Raw genomic sequence first — 18,292 nt, 5'->3', positions numbered from 1 at the left:
ATTACACCTATCAATAGCTTTTTTAAATGCTAAAATGTTTTGTATTTAAAGTTTGACTGTATCTTGGATTGTTGAGAAACGGTGCCAAAAATACTAATTATGCGAGTTTCCGTTAAAACGAAGAAGATAGGTAGGAAGGGAGAGATTAATACACATTTTTACAGGATGTATATGAATAGCGTCATCACCACACCAGTCTATTTAAAAAAATAAAGTCAAAATTTACACATTTTTTAAATAGAACTTTACTATCTAACTAAACGATACAGTATATAATATAGTCATCTGGGTTTAAAAAACTCCTGAGTGGTGTACAATGCCTTATTGGTAAGGCAATATTTTACTGAACTTTTAAATATCTTCCTGTCAGTTATTTTTATTTCCTTAGGTAACTGATTATACAGTAGTATTTTTTTGCCAGTAAAGCTTGTTTTCATTTTATATAATTTCAGATTGTGCCTGTCAGTTGTGATTTTGTTACATGTATTGTAAATATGTGTAGATTTTAGAGATTCATTGGGTTTTTTTGTTACAAATTGTATTACTTCCATTATATATAAACTATAAATGGTAGGGATCTTAAGTTCACCGAAAAGGTGTTTCACCGAGTCTAATCTATTCAATTTTAGCATAATTCTTATTTATTGCTTTTTTTGTTTTATCAATATTTTATCCAGATTTTGCTTCGATATTGCGCTGTATATACATATTCCGTATGCTAGGTGTGAATGAATCAACACAAAGTATACTTTTTTCAGAGCATCCAAATCACACAATTCCGACGTGTCACAATGCATAAATCCCTGATAAAGTCTTGTTTAATACATGTCCCACATGTTGGTTCCAAGTCAGGTTTTCATCTATGATTAGTCCCAGAAATTTTGAAACATTTTCCTGATCTATGTAATTAACGCTAATTGGTATAGATATTTCCAAACTTTGCCTATTTTGTTTTGATGAGAATCTTATGAAATTTGTTTTTGTTGAGTTCAGTAACAAATTGTGTTGATTAAGAAATTGTTCGATATTAGCTAAGTCTATAAAAGCTGATATTTCAATTTTTGTCCTGTGATTTTCCTGTTACTACCAAATTTGTATCATCCGCATAAAAGCACATTTTACTGAAATTGGTCCTTTTAGCTATTCCTTCAAGATACCATATAAAAAGTAGAGGTCCCAATATAGACCCTTGTGGCACCCCGTGCTTTACTACTTGCTGTGTGGAGGCAACTTTCCGAATATAGTTATTGCACATTATATATTATGTGAAATGTATTTCTACATACTGTTTTCTATTGTTCAAGTATGAAGTAAACCAAGCAAGCTCTGTCTTTTATATTCCCAGTTCTTTTAATTTAGTTTTTAGAAAGTTGTGAGAAACGCTGTCAAATACGCGTGACAATGCCTATAACTTTTTTTCCAATATCAATTGAATATATTATATTTTCTATGAATTCCACACCAGAATCAGAAGCATGGTGGAAATGAATCTTAAGAAAATTAAAATAATTGATTATAATACTTAGAAGTCACAGTACCATGAAAAAAAAAACTTTTATACCTGTTATTAAAAATTAGCAAATTTCATAGTTTTCTACCCGAACATGAATTTAAATGTAATAATATATTTTTAATTATTGTACAGTAACTGATTCCATCGTGGAAATATTTAAAGTATTTTGTCCTTTACCAAACCACCTCGACCTTGTATTGTATCAACTCTTCCCCTTATTCTGTTTGATAAGATCCTCGCACAGGCCAGTGGCCCATGAGAACGGATAGAGTAAGGCTTAAAAGGGGATCGGCTTCTCCTTTTTTTGAGAAAAAAAACATAACAGTTTATTATAGAATTTGCTTAACTGAAAATTTAATTAAATAAGTCAAAGTAGAAAGAGTTTAGTCAACTTTTCAGTTACTTCATAAAAGTAAAGCTACTCGTATGTTAAGTTTAATGAAGAATGAAGTGATATGAGGTATGGCTATGAATAATGTCTTCTCAGTAATCTTTGAAGTGCATATAAACCACCAAAACACTTGGGCAATAGACATATTGTGATACACAATCATTGCTGTACTCTTATTTTAATGAAATATACTCATGTGTATTGTTAGACATTATTTTCCAGCAAAACTAAACAATAGGTCTTAAACAAATGGAGGCTACAATATATTATATTGTATGATTACAAATATTGGAGGCACTCTTAAGAATAAAATGTTTCACACTACATAGCTATTATTCATTTGTCTTTGGTGCATGCCTACTTATTCTGTTACAGCATCAGTCTCATTATTTTATACCCACAATATTATTGCTAATGTTAATGTTTGTTGTGGCTGATCTGTTTTCATATTTAGGGTAGTTATAGATATAAATAATTGTCCACAGGATCCTGAGAGTGCAGCAAGTGCCTGACCAATTCCACAGCCGCCACCAGGCCTATGAGAGACAGTACCTGTACCGGCTGGCAGTGCCGCGTGCCGGCGCGTTATGGCGGCAGCGACCACTAGTACCGTCTCCTCTCACTGAGCACAATCGTTGCTGTTTCCTCCAGTTAGTATTCTGTTTTAGCTTTACAGAAATACCACAGTATATTGTTGAATAGTTTATTGTTTTACTCTGAAACCATCAGAAGTTGGTGATTCAAAATTTGTGACCACTAATTTTATATATTTTGATGAGGTACTGTATAAACATTAACAAGCTGTCTGAATGTTTATAATTGGCTGAGCGATAGTAAAGTCAATCACTTGAAAGGCTGGACAAATTTAATTTGTGTTTTGTTACAATATCTTTCAAACGAACTGGTCCATAGGCTTGAAATTTTGCATGAAGCTTCATTGCAAAACAACACTGAGATTGATCTTTCTTATATTCATTGATAATTTTATTTCTTCTCAGGGATTCCACATTTGACTCGGAAGCGATAAAGGCAGCTTGTGGCATTTTTGTTGGTGTGAAGGACTTTGGTGCACTCTGCTCAAAATCAAGAGAGAAATTAGGGAGAAATGTTACGACTGTGAGGGATATACGCAGCCTAGAGCTGTCCCCTTCCGCTCCATTCATCCCCAACCGTCAGCTTACTGAGGACTACACCTTCTGGCAATTCTCCTGCATTGGGAAATCATTTCTGTACCATCAGGTAACTTCGGACAGACGTTTTAGAAAAGCTAAGTGGTTAAATGGCACAACCTTTTAAAATTGTAAAATGTTTGATAGTTAAATTTTGTTTTATTCCATGAGAGAATTCGATATTTTCATCACTTTAAAAAACAAGCTTAACACTTTGGGTGATGGTGCTGAAATATGTGATCATCCATAGATTGTTGACCATTTAGTGTTTTTTTTTTTTTTTTTTTTTTTTTTTTTTTTTAATCATAACTCAGAAACTAGTTAAGGTAGAAAATCAATTATTAATAGATGAAATTCTGTTTGTTTCTGCTTTATTGTAAATAATAATTTTTTTAATTATTATAAGTATATAAAAACAATTTGATATCACTTTAAAAAAAAGTCATCAACAAAGTTTTTCCTTACAACCAATTAGCAAACCAATTATTTTAAAATATTTAAAAAAAGTGTAATGATGTATAAGTAGAATTTTCTGTAGATTTTTTGGTCAGTGCATGACAATGTAAGCATGAGCGACCAAAAAAATAAACGAGCAATATCATTAACTAGCTGTTGCTTTGTAAACAAGCTAAATTAATACAGCACACCTGTTTTACTGGAGAATTGTGCTACTAAACAACGTAAAACTATGAAAAAACACAATTATGAAGTATAATTAGTGATTATATGATACAGTAAAATTTAAAACTTTGATTTTGTAAAATGACGTAATCCATATTCTTTGTAAGTTTTAACCTTTTGTAAAATTCCGGAATCCGCACTCACAAGTTTTAAAAGATCATTTCTGTCAGAGATATGTTATATTAATACCAAATTATTAAATATTTTTAACATAATACGTGAGTTCAAACCTATTATTCTTATAATCTTTCGTCCATGTATTTCAAAATTTGTTTATGCTGATTGGGTATAAGTGGATATGAAAATAAACAGATATTTAAAATATTACCCATTGTTAGAAAAAGAAAGACATGTATTTAACCATCAGAGTGGTGAGAACCAACACTCTCAGCCAAATATCAGCTTATTTTCAAATACATTATATTAAAACAATGTTAAACTGCTGAATATTGTATTATTACTCATACAATTAGTCATATAAACCATAGTCTTAATTTTGTGCACAAATATGCAATATTTGATTGACATATTATATGCAACTTTTGCCATAGCGGTACGTGATCCATTATTACATCAGACACTATGGTAAAAGAGTTTGTATTTAGGAAGCCCTGTATCATAACCATATGATCTCGGGTGGACTGAAGAAGGAAGGGGGAAGTAAAGTTATATAAAGAGGATCAAGTTTGGCACACAGATGGCTCCTTGATCAAGGACAGATCTGACTATGGGGTGTGAAGTTCATCATCCAGAACAGCACTCATTGAGTCTGGGAGAGAGCATTTCAGGCGGAAAACATACACTATTCAAGCTTGCGCTAATATAGGATTGACTAGGAATTATGTCGATCAACGGGTAGTGATATTACCTGATAGCCAGGCCACTCCTAAGGTCCTCAATTTGACAGAATTTACTTCAAAGGTAATAGAAATAGAAGCTTTGTGACCGAAGTAGGCTAAAAATTATGGCTCAAAGACGCCCTTTCTTAGACCTGAACTGGCTTTTAGTATAAGCAAGTCAACTGCTTACCATACCATTAGGAAATGGTTCCAAGATAATCACTGTCATCTGTGACAGAATTTCTCTGGGCAATCATTTGATAAGAAATTCATTAGAGGCACCAACATCCAATTCACTAACAGGTGATTTCCCTTATTACTGAACACGATCACTTCAGGAAACACTTGCACACTTTAGGACTCACTACTGAAGAACCAAGTTGTACACTTTGTAATCAGCCGAAAAAGACTCCTAAGCACATCATTTTGGACGGTGAGAAGCGAGAGATTAGGAGATGAACACTATTTGGAACCTCACAGCCAGGTGATGAAATTAACATCAGAATTGAGCAGAAGCTCTTGGATCTCCATAAAGATACAAGGGTAGACAGGCCCTACTAGTGGAACTTAAGAGTGCACTGACATCTTGGAAATTAAGAATATTTTATAACCCCTTCTTTAACCTAATGTAATCCAAACCTTTTTCATAGTCTGTTTTCTAAAAGAACCTTGTCTAGGTAAAAACACAGGTAAATATTTTTTTTTAATTGTCATAATCATTAATATTAAGTACCAAATTTAAATATATCTATTCATAAAAAAATTTGCTGTCTTCCAGTATGTATAAGGTAAAACACTTTTAAAGTTTTAAAAATGTGTTTTCATTTTGCAAAAGAAAAAAACTGTTCAAACTGAGCACTTTGTACCTGTGCCACCCTGAGTTAAATATTTGAAGAACATTTTCTGAGTAGAACTTAAGAACTAATCTTAATTAACTGACTTTGAGTTTTGTCCCTTTAGAACATTGTTAAACTTCAAACCATTGTCCTCCCTTATTATTGGTTGCATAGTTTGGAAAACACCTCATTTCAACAGATGGCTTATACCCTTTAATTCAGAAATAGTCTGAAGTATTTAAAACAATTTCCATTATTTTTAAGTCTTAGAGATTTTGTTGTTAAATAACGCAATAATTTAGGAAAACTGAAAGTCATTTTGATGCATATTAGTCATATCTTAATAGTGATATACCTCCACATAATTTTACAATAAAAATAAGGGAGTAAAATATATTTATGATTTAGCATTGTTCTTGTGTGGTAAAATTGAATTCTTGGCTCTCTCTTTAAGAAATGTAAGTATTTTAAGTTGTAAAAAGACCAACTTAAACCTTTTGCGCTCTACGGGCAAACTTAGTCCAACATTTATAAATGGCCATTCCACTCCTTAGGCGTACTAAATTATTCATACTTTCTCGGTCTCGTATTTCTCTTCCAGTTCATTCCTGACATTTAGACAATAGACAATAGACAATTTATTGGCCATTAATAATTTTCAATAAAATTACAATAGGCTTCGTCAAATATTAAGGCTTAAATTACTAGCCTAATCTAAAGTTAAAAATCCTTATGAACGATCTCACAGCTAAAATATTCATTAATATTATAGAAAGGTCTATTTTTTAGCCAAGAATACAATTTATTATTAAAAACTTGACATGGTAAAGTTTGAACAGCATAAGGTAACAAATTGAACATTTTAATGCCTAAGGTTGTATGGTAATTCATGGTTTTACCTAATCTAGCTCTATCTACATTTAACTTATCTTTATTTCTTGTATTATAGTGATGAACATCATTTCTTTTCAAAACCATGTGTGACTTTTTTCTTACATCTACTAATACCTCATAAATATACAGATTTATAACAGTTAAAACACCAATATTTACAAACAAAGGTTTACAATGATCTAACACAGGTGCATCCGCTAAAATTCTCACAGCCTTCTTTTGGATTACTAGCACCTGATCAATGCTTGTACCATTACTCCAAATTATTAAACCATATCTAATAATATTGTAGACTCTTGGAGCAATTGGAAATTCTTTAAATATTATTAAATATTAATAAAAACATTACTTTTCCAAATTGTTTATTATTTCGGGCGAGGCCTTTCAAAACCCAAGGTTTCATCTTCAGGCAACTCCACAAATAAATATTTACATATTGTTTGTTAAAATTAATATTAAATTAACATATGGTGTAAAATGTAAATACAAAAATTTTGGAAATATTTCAGCCAGTATGAAAAAATTATATTTGACTAGAGTTTAATTTTTGAATAAATTCAGAAGAAAGAAGATTGGAATTTTCAATAGGGCCCTCTTCATTGTTCATGAGTTTTTCTTTACTTCTGTTTATGTATAGTGTTTCCCAAGCATTCAAGTTCATTGGTTTTGTTATTTCTTTTATTAATTTTAGATTTGTAATTGATGTTCTGTGTCCTGATTCAATGCAGTGCTTGGCTACAGCAGATTTGTCAACTCTTCCATATTTTGTGTGTGATAAATGCTCTTTAAATCGTGTTTTGATTGTTCTTTTTGTTTGTCCAATAATTTTGTCACAGTCATTGCATCCAATTTTATAAATTCCCGATTTACTATCATTTGAAATTTTGTCCTTAGGGTTTCCTAAAATTTGGGATAATTTGTTGCTTGTTCTGTGAGTGACAGTTTTATTTGTATGCTTTTTAAAAATTTTTGCATATTTGGTTTGAAAAAGTGCTGTATGTTGTGCAAATAAATTCATGTTTTGTGTCTTCAGGTGGTCTTAATGTTGTCTTATCTTTTCTACTTTTTCTTTTTAAAGCTTGTTTTAGTATATTGTCAATGAGTTGTGTAGTGTAACCATTGAACATAGCAATAGATTTGATGTAATTTAGTTCTTTCTTGTAGTTTTCTGTTGAAAGTGGTGTATTTAACAGTCTATAAATCATTGAATTAAATGTTGCTCTTTTTTGTGCAGAAGGATGGTTAGATTCATTGATGATGAACCTATCTGTATGAGTTGGTTTTCTGTAGATATCAAATTCAAATTTTGTTTCATTTCTAATAACTAATACGTCTAAAAATGGGATACTATTGTTTCGTTCAATTTCATATGTAAATTTAATAGTAGGGTAAAACGAATTTAGAGTTGTGATAAAATCTTGTATGTTTTCATTTTTATTAAATATTGCAAAAATATCATCGACGTATCTTATCCATTTTCTTGGGAAATATGTCATTTTAGATTTGGCTGTAGTTTCAAAATAGCTCATAAAAATATTGGCAATAAAACATGAGAGAGGATTTCCCATAGCTGTTCCATCAATTTGGGTATAATAAGATTCTCTATATTGGAATGTGCTCTGATTCATACATAAATTTATCATACGGGAATATTCATCAATTATTTCCTTTTGTAAATTTTGAGAAGTTAACCAATCTGTAATTATTTTAATTGTGTCCTTAATAGGAACATTAGGATAAAGCGATGTTACATCAAAAGAAACGAGATATTCATCTTCATATAGAACAATGTCTTTAATTGATTCTATAAAATCGTATCTGTTCTTGATGGAAAATGAAGGAAAACTTTCTAAAGTTTGAAGATTTTTCGACAACCATTGAGACAGAAAATATGTTGGGGAGTTTATACATGACACTATTGGTCGCATTCCATTCCCAGGTTTGTGTATTTTTGGGAGACAGTGTAATTTTGGAATGGTAGGATTAGGAACTATGAGTTTTCTATATAATTGGTTGTTAATTAAATTTTTACAGTTTTTTAAGGTTTCTGATACTGATTTAGTGTACTTTTGGATTGGATTTTTTTGAAGGATATTATATTGTCCAGTGTTTAAAATTTGTTTAACTCTTTTATGATATTCTTCTTTGTTCATAATGACAATAGTATTACTTTTGTCAGCCTTCAAATAAAATACATTCTTCTGTTTAAGACGTTTTATTGTTCTATTGTATTTTGTGTTATGTAAATGTGAGGAACGTTTTTCTTTTAGATTCTTGGAAAAGGTAGAGTATATGTCGGATCTTATGGCAGTTTTTGTACTCTCATCTAAATATTGAATGTTACTTTCTATATCAACAATTACATTTTCACTGTCATTTCTACTTGTTAGGTTAAAATTTAAACCTTTGTTTAAAAGATTCATTTCTTCTTCGTTAAATGTTTCTGATGACAAGTTACACACTAGTTGTTGGTTTTTGATAGGAAATTTGGTTTCTTGATGAAGAAATGGCTCATTGGAATTTAGAAGTAATTTAAATTTGTTTTCTAACTTTTCCTGTTTCTTTTTGTATTTAAAATCAATACTATCCAGCATATTACAATATTTTTCTTGAAAAAGTTCATGATAGATCGTTGATAAGTTTTTACTTATGTCCAAATGTAGTTCTAAAGCTTGTAATGATAAAGTATCTTGTTTAGAGTAAAGATTTTTTATTTCCAGGTTAAGCCAATTCAATTTTGCATTATGTATAACTCTGTCAGTGGTTTTGTTTTTAATTGGAATGTTAATTTTAATAAACTTTGGGAAAATCTTAAATTTCTTGCATTTTCTTAAAAACTGGATATCTAATTCTAATAACCTTACTTTTTGTTTGTATTTGTGAAGTCTGTTCAGCTCACTGGGCTTGAGTGCCATGTTCATTGTAGACTTGGAGCAATTGGAAATTCTTTAAATATTATTAAATATTAATAAAAACATTACTTTTCCAAATTGTTTATTATTTCGGGCGATGAAACCTGAAGATGAAACCTTTGGTTTTGAAAGGCCTCGCCCGAAATAATAAACAATTTGGAAAAGTAATGTTTTTATTAATATTTAATAATATTTAAAGAATTTCCAATTGCTCCAAGAGTCTGCAATGAACATGGCACTCAAGCCCAGTGAGCTGAACAGACTTCACAAATACAAACAAAAAGTAAGGTTATTAGAATTAGATATCCAGTTTTTAAGAAAATGCAAGAAATTTAAGATTTTCCCAAAGTTTATTAAAATTAACATTCCAATTAAAAACAAAACCACTGACAGAGTTATACATAATGCAAAATTGAATTGGCTTAACCTGGAAATAAAAAATCTTTACTCTAAACAAGATACTTTATCATTACAAGCTTTAGAACTACATTTGGACATAAGTAAAAAACTTATCAACGATCTATCATGAACTTTTTCAAGAAAAATATTGTAATATGCTGGATAGTATTGATTTTAAATACAAAAAGAAACAGGAAAAGTTAGAAAACAAATTTAAATTACTTCTAAATTCCAATGAGCCATTTCTTCATCAAGAAACCAAATTTCCTATCAAAAACCAACAACTAGTGTGTAACTTGTCATCAGAAACATTTAACGAAGAAGAAATGAATCTTTTAAACAAAGGTTTAAATTTTAACCTAACAAGTAGAAATGACAGTGAAAATGTAATTGTTGATATAGAAAGTAACATTCAATATTTAGATGAGAGTACAAAAACTGCCATAAGATTCGACATATACTCTACCTTTTCCAAGAATCTAAAAGAAAAACGTTCCTCACATTTACATAACACAAAATACAATAGAACAATAAAACGTCTTAAACAGAAGAATGTATTTTATTTGAAGGCTGACAAAAGTAATACTATTGTCATTATGAACAAAGAAGAATATCATAAAAGAGTTAAACAAATTTTTAAACACTGGACAATATAATATCCTTCAAAAAAATCCAATCCAAAAGTACACTAAATCAGTATCAGAAACCTTAAAAAACTGTAAAAATTTAATTAACAAACCAATTATATAGAAAACTCATAGTTCCTAATCCTACCATTCCAAAATTACACTGTCTCCCAAAAATACACAAACCTGGGAATGGAATGCGACCAATAGTGTCATGTATAAACTCCCCAACATATTTTCTGTCTCAATGGTTGTCGAAAAATCTTCAAACTTTAGAAAGTTTTCCTTCATTTTCCATCAAGAACAGATACGATTTTATAGAATCAATTAAAGACATTGTTCTATATGAAGATGAATATCTTGTTTCTTTTGATGTAACATCGCTTTATCCTAATGTTCCTATTAAGGACACAATTAAAATAATTACAGATTGGTTAACTTCTCAAAATTTACAAAAAGGAAATAATTGATGAATATTCCCGTATGATAAATTTATGTATGAATCAGAGCACATTCCAATATAGAGAATCTTATTATACCCAAATTGATGGAACAGCTATGGGAAATCCTCTCTCATGTTTTATTGCCAATATTTTTATGAGCTATTTTGAAACTACAGCCAAAATCTAAAATGACATATTTCCCAAGAAAATGGATAAGATACGTCGATGATATTTTTGCAATATTTAATAAAAATGAAAACATACAAGATTTTATCACAACTCTAAATTCGTTTTACCCTACTATTAAATTTACATATGAAATTGAACGAAACAATAGTATCCCATTTTTAGACGTATTAGTTATTAGAAATGAAACAAAATTTGAATTTGATATCTACAGAAAACCAACTCATACAGATAGGTTCATCATCAATGAATCTAACCATCCTTCTGCACAAAAAAGAGCAACATTTAATTCAATGATTTATAGACTGTTAAATACACCACTTTCAACAGAAAACTACAAGAAAGAACTAAATTACATCAAATCTATTGCTATGTTCAATGGTTACACTACACAACTCATTGACAATATACTAAAACAAGCTTTAAAAAGAAAAAGTAGAAAAGATAAGACAACATTAAGACCACCTGAAGACACAAAACATGAATTTATTTGCACAACATACAGCACTTTTTCAAACCAAATATGCAAAACTTTTAAAAAGCATACAAATAAAACTGTCACTCACAGAACAAGCAACAAATTATCCCAAATTTTAGGAAACCCTAAGGACAAAATTTCAAATGATAGTAAATCGGGAATTTATGAAATTGGATGCAATGACTGTGACAAAATTTATATTGGACAAACAAAAAGAACAATCAAAACACGATTTAAAGAGCATTTATCACACACAAAATATGGAAGAGTTGACAAATCTGCTGTAGCCAAGCACTGCATTGAATCAGGACACAGAACATCAATTACAAATCTAAAATTAATAAAAGAAATAACAAAACCAATGAACTTGAATGCTTGGGAAACACTATACATAAACAGAAGTAAAGAAAAACTCATGAACAATGAAGAGGGCCCTATTGAAAATTCCAATCTTCTTTCTTCTGAATTTATTCAAAAATTAAACTCTAGTCAAATATAATTTTTTCATACTGGCTGAAATATTTCCAAAATTTTTGTATTTACATTTTACACCATATGTTAACTTAATATTAATTTTAACAAACAATATGTAAATATTTATTTGTGGAGTTGCCTGAAGATGAAACCTTTGGTTTTGAAAGGCCTCGCCCGAAATAATAAACAATTTGGAAAAGTAATGTTTTTATTAATATTTAATATCTAATAATACTTTCAAAAAATGCAAAGTAGGCCATTTTTATATACCTTTGTGATACTATTTTTTTTAAATTACACAATAAGTAAATAACCCTAGATAATCTCTTGCATACATAATCAATGTGTTGTTTCCAAGATAGCCTGTTGTCCACTATTATCCCCAATAACTTAACAAAAACTTCAGATTCAAATATAGGCCTATTAATATTCTTAAGAGTTATTAACATTTGTTTTGTTTTTCTGCGTTTAAATAGAGACCATTTACATTAAACCAGTTAACAGTTTCATTCATTGTAGTCTCTACCAAGTTGTTTAAGTAAAGCAAATTTGTGTGACTATTTAACAAAGTGGTATCATCAGCATATATAGTAGTAAAACTAGAGACATTAAAACTTAAATCATTAATAAATATAATAAACAAAACAGGACCCAACACAGATCCCTGTGGCACACCTATATTTATATCAGCCACTTGGGAATAAGCTCCATTAACCATAACAACCTGTTTGCGATTTGCAAGATAGGACCTTAACATGTTCAAATTCTTTGCATGAAACCCATAGAATTCCAATTTGTTCACCAGTATATCAGGTCTAACACAATCAAATGCTTTGCTCAGATCACAAAGTGTGATCTGAGCCCAACAATTATTTTCCAAAGCTAAGAGAACATTATTTACAAGAGTATTTACAGCTTTAACCGTTGAACAATCAGTGCGGTAACCAAATTGACTAGAACTAAATAATTTGAGATTTTCAAAATGAATACATATTTGATGTTTAAGTAATTTCTCAATTACCTTAGACAAGACTGGTACACATGAGATAGGCCTATAATTATTCGGACAATCAAGTGAGCCATTTTTATACACAGGTACAACTTTTGAAAATTTTAAACATGTTGGAAAAATCCCTTCCAATACACAACAATTAATAGAATATGTCAAAGGCTCAATTATATAATCAATAACAGCTTTAATTAAAATACTACTTAATCCATACACATCTTTAGAATGGGAATTTTTTAGAGATAAAACAATTTTACGAACATCATCTACAGTGACAGGACAAAAAACACACTCCTCAAATGGAGGCAATAACTTATTAAGACATTGATTTGCACTAGATTTCTACAGTTCATGAGCCCCACATTTAAGTTTCTTTTGAATTCTTTTTACTGTTTAACCCTTTGGCTGTTTCACAACAATATATCGTTGTTGGTAGTTTTTCTGAAAACTGTTTCAGAACGATATATCGTTGTTTCACAGTCAATTTGTTTTAATGTAATTTTTTTAAATAAACTAGCGTAACTATATATCAATCAGTAGAGAAATACATGCTATACAAGAAAATAAATGTTTATGCTCTTTTTACATACATCCGCTGTAATGAATCCAAGACCATTGCCGCGATTTGAGTGGCCTTGGCGGGCGCGGGCGGGCTTGCACTGGCAGTGCCAACACAAATCGCTCGCTTGGTGCCTTTTGTTGTTTTCGCGGCTGCCTGTCTGTTCTTTTGAGGTTATTGTGCGCTGTTTACATTATCTCTGTGAAGTGTTATAATAATGAGTGGAAAACGATCAAAATCTCCCATTAGTGAGAACACTCAGATAAACATTGTTCAAACTGCTGGTTTGAATTTCCGAAGTGACAGTGACTCCGAATATTCTTCTAATGTAGATAGCAGTGATTCTGATCAACAATCTAGCAACGATTTCATAGATGACACGGACGAGGATCCTAGTTATGATCCTTATCAACCTCAACAGGACTTCAACGAGGTAACATACAATTACCAATTAGCAGCCGTAACCAGCCTGATGTGTCATCATCTGACTCTGAGGTAGATGAAACTCCGCCTAGGCCTAGGCCAAATCTATCAGTTCTAAGGCGTCGTAGGCGTTGTACAGTTAGTTTGGAAAGAACTGGGGCTAGTCAAAATGTCAACTGGGGCCACAAAATGATACAACTGATAATCAAAATGTTCTACAAAATGATCCAGCAGCCGATGATGATAGTAGTAGGGACGAAGTAAAGGAAGGCAATGATCCACCTTACAATCACCAATTTACATTTTCGGAAGTAAGTGGACCTATACACTGCCCTCCACAAAACTCGAAACCTATAGAGTACATAAAACTGTTTTTTTACAACTGCAATTTTGAATGTTTTTGTTACTAAGACAAACAAGTATGCTAGGATCTACATTGCTGACAATGAGCAGACCTTATCACCTTTCAGTCTAGTCAAAAAGTGGGTAGATGTTACCCTAGCTGAGATGAAAGCTTTTTTGACAATCATACTAAACATGGGCATGATCAACAAGCCTAGTATTGCCAGCTATTGGGATACCCATTTCACACAAACCACTCCATTTTTTGGCAAAGTGATGACTTCAAATACTGTAGATTCATTTTGTTATTAAACTTTTTCCACATTGTAGATGTCACTAAACTAGTCCCTCGCGGAAATCCTGGGTATGACCCTTGTGGTAGGTTTCAACCTATAATCGACCATGCAAACCGGCTGTTCAAGCTTCATTACAAGCCAACTAAAGCCCTATCTGTAGATGAGTCTTTGGTGAGAACTAAAAAACGAATTGGACTTACTCAGTACCTGCCCAAAAAAAAACACCACAAGTGGGGTATTAAATTGTGGGTCCTTTGCGATTCAATAACACGCTACTGTGTATCTTTTTACTGTTATAAAGGAGCTCAAGGATCAGAAGAAAATGAAAGAGTTGTTGAGACGGGTTTGGAGGCACAGTTGTAATGACCTTGCTAAGAATGGCAAATTGTTTGGGAAAAGGGCACAATATGTTTCTTGACAACTTTTTTACTTCAATTGCACTTGCTAGAACTTTGTACAGTCACCAAACTTTTGTTACTGGAACTATTAGGAAAGACAGGAAAGGTATACCTAAACAGTTATTGGGAAAGTATGCTGTTGGTCAAAAGACCTATGTAAGGAAAGGCCCAATGTTCATTATGGCGCATAGGGAAAAAAAGAGCAACTCCTCTCAATTTTTAATCCTATCAACTGACTGCCAGGCTGCTTCTGAGGCATACTCTATTAGAAGAAGTGGTCGTCTCCTTATAAAGACTAAAACTAAAATTGCCCATCAATACAACCGTGGTATGGGTGGTATCGATTCCACTGACCAAATGTTGTATGTATATATGTATGAACGTAGAACTATGAAGCACACAAAAAAGGTTATATTTAATGTTTTTGGCCACATGGTGCTAAACGCATTCATCATATACAAATTGAATACCACCGAACGGCGGCTACGTAGATCTGATTTCATGAAGGAAATTGTGGGAGAACTTGCCTCAGAATGGATGGCTGTCAAATCTGTGCCCCATAATCTTCAAGGCGGTGGAGATGGCCCTTTAGCCAATTTTGGACTTAGGAAGCCAGAGAAGAAGGAAAAACTCTGTAGAATGTGTTCAGGTGACAACCATCCTGAAGGAAAAAATCGTAGATCGTGCACAGCGTGTGTAAAGGGCGTTCACGCGGAATGCCTCGTCAAGCACGTGTGTCAGTAAAAAGTGTAAATAATGTAAATAGTGTGAAACATTTGTTTGTCCTTTAAAAATTTGCTTTCTATAAATATAATGAGCTTTTGTACACTTGCAGCAATGTACTTTACTTATTATTGACAAAGAGACTTTATAAGTAGCTGGTGAAAATTGCATCAAACTCACGTAAGTAACTATTTACTTATTTTTACTACAACTTGAACAGTTTTTATCCAAATTACTTAAAATTTTCACGGTCTATTCATAATTAAATGTACTTTTGGGATATTATACTGTCAATTCACCCTCCTTAAAACAAATATATGTTTTATAGTTCCAAACTAAAAAAATAAAATAAAATAACAATATAAATAAAAAAATAAAACATATTTTTAAAAATTAATTGAATTTAATTGACATGGGATATTTTTTTCCTAAAGCACGGCCTTATGTTCTACAGAACACAACAAGTTTCAAGTAAATATCTTTATTTTTAAAGAAGTTACACATTTTTAAGAAAATCCGTGCAAAAAGTCCATTTTGAGCTGAACAGTTCTGGGTATGACCCATGCTAAAAACCTAACAGTTTTATGTCAAGATTTAAAAAAATGGCAAACAGCCAAAGGGTTAACACATTATTTTCTATTCAAAACATATGATAATTCACCCAGCATAGGTCACCTGTTGACATTGTTGTGTTAGTTCTGTTGTGTTTGTAAACAATTATAACATTGTGTTTTATATTTTATTTTGATTATCATATAAGATTATATTGTTTCATTTTTTGATGCATAGGATGAATTATGCAAACTAATATTTATTATAATTCTAGTAAATATTGTGCAAACTGAGCAATACTAAAAAAGTTAAAAACAACAAGGAAAAAAGTTGTGTAATATTTATAAAATATTCTATAGTATTTTTTGTTCTAAATTTTTTATATCAAAGAGCAGTACGTCTGTCTGTCTTCCGACTTTGTGATAGAAAGAGACATGAAATATATATATATATATATATATATATATATATATATAAAATAACCTGACATAACGAAAGAGTCAGACATATATATAATGGAACTTTATTTTGGGATCAAAAGGTAAAAGGGCAGTCTGCCCTCTGAGTGATTTACTCTTTGGTTCTGTCAGGTCAGTTTATTGGTTTATTGCCAATAGACCATTGCATTGGTTTATATAATTATGTCTTTGTCAGATTCAAAAAATGTTTTTCATGATGTAGCAATATTTAAATAAACAAATTTATTAATTACTTTTTATTTTTGAAACAAAGCATTATGCATTAAAATAATTTTTTTATAATTTTTCACCACGTTATTCTGAATAGTCGGGTATATAATACCATCAGCTCACATATGAGGTCACTTGAAATATGTAATAAATATATATCTGGCAGTGAAAAAAGAAATGGAATTCAAACAACAATAAAGTGGCCTAGCTTTGAATTTTTTGAAATAGAACAAGATTTAACAACATAAAAATATTTATTGCTTGTGTTCTAAAACCGCATGAAGTGAGTGTGTTATCTTTTGATTTATGCAGGTGAGACGAATGGTGTCTGCGCTGGTTACATATGGCCAGGGAAGAGTTGATCTCGCTGATATCCAGCGGTTAATAGACAAACCTGTCCAGGACAGCTGGACTCCTGTTTACCAGACATTGGGAGCTTGCGGTCTATACCTGGTGGACGTGTTGTATCACGCAGAGGACTTGTCGTACAACGAGGAGCTCACCGCTGAGCAGCGCAAGGTCCAAGCCCTAGAAGAGGAGGCAGCACAAATAATGAAGCAACTTACCGAGTTTGATGGTACCGTCATGGACAAGATCAACCTAAAAACAAGGCTAATAAAGATTAAGAATTCGCTTGCACGGTTTTCGTGTTGAATTCCTGAAGTTATAAAAAATAATAGTGTATTTAAGTGGTCAAACATTAAGATGAGTTTTCTCGAAGCGCTTCAGAAAAAGAAGAGTGATCTCAAGCAGACTGATACGCTCGTGAAAACTTCAGCCGGTGACGTGTTTTTGGAGAGTCACAATGCAGCCGGGAGTATAACTTTGCATAAAATTGATTCCGATGTGGGATACATTGTGGATTTGAAACCGGATTTGCAAGTGGCTGGGGTTGTCCCAGGGTTGTTTATGGGTTCGCAGGATGTCACTCAGGACTCGGATCTTCTACAAGAACACGGTATTACTCATATTCTCAGTGTCGGAGTTGAGGTTCACAAGTTTCCGAGTGTCAAGTATACGATATTAAAAGCACTGGATCTACCAGAGTTCGATATGAGACCAGTTTTCGAAACGGCAATAAAATTAATTGCTGATGAAATTGAATCCGGGGGTAGAATTTTTGTTCATTGTAATGCTGGTGTTTCGAGATCAGCTTCAATCGTGATCGCTTTTTTGATGAAACGTGAGAAACTGTGTTACAAAGATGCATATTTCGCTTTGAAAAACGTGAGGCCTTGCATTAAACCGAATGAGGGTTTTGTCAAGCAGCTGAAATGTCTTGAACAAGAACTCTTTTTAAATAAAATTGATTGATGCAGAACAAAATATTTTTATTCATCCTTTATTGTTGTAGTTGATAATAATTAATCTCTTTTAAAAATAGTAGCAATTGTTTAAAACTTAAATATTCAAGTCATGTGAATGTTGTAAAAGGTGAGTAATATATACAAAGAAATACA

The 18,292-nt window shown here is 31.7% G+C and overlaps 2 protein-coding genes across 2 annotated transcripts in view; both read left to right on the top strand.

Annotated features, from left to right (window-relative positions):
- LOC124370761 (tRNA pseudouridine synthase-like 1) overlaps nt 1-17,486 on the top strand; it is a 49,667-nt gene extending 32,181 nt beyond the window's left edge. Inside the window, exons 5-7 of the mRNA XM_046829061.1 lie at nt 2,390-2,554; nt 2,903-3,143; nt 17,145-17,486. Of these exons, the coding sequence (XP_046685017.1) occupies nt 2,390-2,554; nt 2,903-3,143; nt 17,145-17,486 (748 nt within the window). The remainder of the gene's footprint in view (nt 1-2,389; nt 2,555-2,902; nt 3,144-17,144) is intronic.
- A 51-nt stretch (nt 17,487-17,537) lies between these two features.
- LOC124370758 (dual specificity protein phosphatase 19-like) lies at nt 17,538-18,153 on the top strand. The gene has a single exon (XM_046829059.1). It carries the CDS (start codon nt 17,538-17,540, stop codon nt 18,144-18,146), a length of 609 nt encoding a protein of 202 aa, XP_046685015.1. The 3' UTR covers nt 18,147-18,153.
- Nucleotides 18,154-18,292: the final 139 nt, after the last annotated feature.

The sequence above is a fragment of the Homalodisca vitripennis genome, unplaced genomic scaffold (genome assembly GCF_021130785.1).
Source record: "Homalodisca vitripennis isolate AUS2020 unplaced genomic scaffold, UT_GWSS_2.1 ScUCBcl_477;HRSCAF=2563, whole genome shotgun sequence".
Lineage (NCBI taxonomy): Eukaryota > Metazoa > Arthropoda > Insecta > Hemiptera > Cicadellidae > Homalodisca > Homalodisca vitripennis.
This window is presented reverse-complemented; position numbering and strand designations above follow the sequence as displayed.